This window comes from Rhagoletis zephyria, unplaced genomic scaffold, assembly GCF_001687245.7.
Source record: "Rhagoletis zephyria isolate East Lansing unplaced genomic scaffold, Rhagoletis_zephyria_1.1 Rzeph_scaffold_43924, whole genome shotgun sequence".
NCBI classification, from domain to species: Eukaryota; Metazoa; Arthropoda; class Insecta; order Diptera; family Tephritidae; genus Rhagoletis; species Rhagoletis zephyria.
In genome coordinates, this window is record NW_016200979.1 from 1 (window position 1) to 2,497 (window position 2,497).

Sequence of the window (2,497 nt, forward strand, 5' to 3'; positions counted from 1 at the left end):
TTTATTAATCCCGTAACTATAATTTTAATGATTTCTATTTCTTAAAGCAAACTAACAAACAGGAGACCACTCCAGTCAAAGTGCCGATCAAAAATTTCTTTGGTGTTTCCCGCCGCCTATTCGATGATGATGAAAAAGACTTTTGGTACATTGTTCAGGTGAAGCGATGTATGAACTTCGTATCTTCAAACTTTTTTAATTGGTGCAAATTATCCCACCATTCTTTAAGTTTATGCTTTAGGATCAGTCTAAACCAAGGTGTCATTGGAGCATCGAATTTGTTCACAGCCTTGTCAATTTCATTACGCTTTACGAAGCGCACTTCGCTGACCTCATTCTCATTCGGATTGAGATCGACATCCTTTTGCAGGAAAAGTATATAATCGATTTCATGTTCACCCCACACACCATCACCTGTATTGTGGTAATGTATGCGTGTCAAATAGTGAAAGTTTTCTGGTTGAATTTGTTCCGTTGGAATGCCAAGCTCATAGTTAAGCCGCCGCTGAGCTGCTCTTCGTACTCCTATCGCATTAGCTTCTTCCCGCTCCAATTCAATGTCGTGCAGTGGATGACTACAACAAGCGTTTGTATACGTGTCGGGGAATGTAATCTACAAAATAAATAATATAAATAAAGTCTCCAATATCAAATGCAAAACATGAAGATACCTTGTGTACGGAACGACGTTGCACAAGCATTTCTCCCTTACAATTGAAAAGGAAGACACTGAAAGCACGATGTAATTTGACCGCTCCAGTCTCTCCATTCACTCGATGACAATCAGCTTTACTGCTGGCGCCAATGGCGTTATCATTCGGATCTACCAAAATGCAGTTTTCCTTGAGCGCTAGTGCCTGCTGGGCATCATGTACTCCAGTCATGGTGCTAGATTCTGGCGTTGCTGCCGCTGCTGCTGATGAACAATTTCTAACCCATATGTGCTTATGAAAACCACGGAGAGCCGATCCACGTAATCTTGATAACACTATCATTGTTTCCTTCAACGAAATGCAAATTCAAGTATTTAGTTGACTGAGTTCATTCTATTTTGGTACATTGATCATATGGTTTACATGGTCTGCAGAGTTGTATTCTGTAGGTTTAGGATTAAAATTTATTGTGGACTAGATATAAATCGAAGAAAACCCTAAATCACTCGAAAATATCAGCAATGCACTGCATAGGTAAATCCTTATTTACATTTTAAGAAAAGTTTCGATCTGGGTCGTTCTGATAGAAATTGTTTATATTCACTGCATAACCGACACTTTCAAAGAATCCACACGGATTTGAACGAACTGGATTGGGCAATGCGCATAAGGGTTAAAATAAAAGCAACACTGAATTGGCAACCCTGTTGTGCGTAATGATACAAAAAAATCAGAGAAGTTCTTTATCACAATTTTGACCAATTTGCTTGCTGGAGTATTGGGNTTTACATTTTAAGAAAAGTTTCGATCTGGGTCGTTCTGATAGAAATTGTTTATATTCACTGCATAACCGACACTTTCAAGGAATCCACACGGATTTGAACGAACTGGATTGGGCAATGCGCATAAGGGTTAAAATAAAAGCAACACTGAATTGGCAACCCTGTTGTGCGTAATGATACAAAAAAATCAGAGAAGTTCTTTATCACAATTTTGACCAATTTGCTTGCTGGAGTATTGGGGAAAAGGCAAAATAAAATTGTTGAAAATTATGGTAAGCAAAAAGCGAAACGCCCCTCAGAAATTGAAAACTTTGGATGTAATTATTTGTTTTCGCAGATACGGTTCATTTTGATACAAAATCGTGCTGGTAAGACTCGTTTGGCCAAGTGGTATATGAATTTTGATGACGACGAAAAGCAGAAGCTGATCGAAGAGGTGCATGCAGTGGTGACAGTACGGGATGCAAAACACACAAATTTTGTCGAGGTAGGTGATGAATATAAAATTCAGGCTTTTGACACTTTCAAATAATAAAACTTTCTTGACCCGTTCCCACGAATCTGGGCGGGGGGAGGGAAATGTTTCCGGGCCAACCCAAATTTATGTGTATTCGGCCGGTGTAATTATTTGGAATGTCTTTTATTTATTGAAATTGAGACTGCCAATTACTCTTACATTACACTTTGTATGTATATTATTTAATATTTTTTTATTCACAGTTTCGGAACTTTAAGATTGTGTACCGCCGATATGCCGGACTCTACTTCTGTATCTGCGTTGATGTAAACGACAACAATCTGTGCTATCTTGAGGCGATACACAATTTTGTGGAGGTACTTAACGAGTACTTCCATAATGTATGTGAATTGGACCTTGTATTTAACTTTTATAAAGTTTACACGGTAGTAGATGAAATGTTCTTAGCTGGAGAAATACGTGAAACGTCGCAAACAAAGGTGCTAAAACAATTATTGACGCTGAACTCACTGGAATAAAAACTGCTGCCATCGATGCATTCCATTAAATAAGTGTGTTTATTCCGAAAATTAAGTATGTTTCAG

At 38.2% G+C, this 2,497-nt stretch overlaps 2 protein-coding genes across 2 annotated transcripts; one reads left to right on the forward strand and one right to left on the reverse strand.

Moving 5' to 3' along the window:
- Positions 1 to 6: 6 nt before the first annotated feature.
- Positions 7 to 1,085, reverse strand: LOC108355274 (isopentenyl-diphosphate Delta-isomerase 1-like). Its single transcript, XM_017606439.1, has 2 exons — positions 672 to 1,085; positions 7 to 613 (listed from the first exon to the last, which is right to left on the reverse strand). The coding sequence occupies exons 1-2, from the start codon at positions 993 to 995 to the stop codon at positions 155 to 157; spliced, it is 783 nt and encodes a 260-aa protein (XP_017461928.1). The 5' UTR covers positions 996 to 1,085; the 3' UTR covers positions 7 to 154.
- Positions 1,086 to 1,577: 492 nt separating this feature from the next.
- On the forward strand, positions 1,578 to 2,491 carry LOC108355275 (AP-2 complex subunit sigma). The gene is made up of 3 exons (XM_017606440.1): positions 1,578 to 1,707; positions 1,773 to 1,922; positions 2,156 to 2,491. Exons 1-3 carry the CDS (start codon positions 1,705 to 1,707, stop codon positions 2,429 to 2,431), a joined length of 429 nt encoding a protein of 142 aa, XP_017461929.1. The 5' UTR covers positions 1,578 to 1,704; the 3' UTR covers positions 2,432 to 2,491.
- Positions 2,492 to 2,497: the final 6 nt, after the last annotated feature.

What these genes read in the sequence shown, in the direction of transcription:
- LOC108355274 (XM_017606439.1), bottom strand. Translation starts at nt 995, where the DNA reads ATGATAGTGTTATCAAGATTACGTGGATCGGCTCTCCGTGGTTTTCAT. An exon ending in AACGTCGTTCCGTACACAAG is followed by an intron (nt 614 to 671) that starts GTATCTTCATGT and finishes TTTATTTTGTAG; the next exon opens with ATTACATTCCCCGACACGTA.
- LOC108355275 (XM_017606440.1), top strand. An exon ending in AACACACAAATTTTGTCGAG is followed by an intron (nt 1,923 to 2,155) that starts GTAGGTGATGAA and finishes TTTTATTCACAG; the next exon opens with TTTCGGAACTTTAAGATTGT.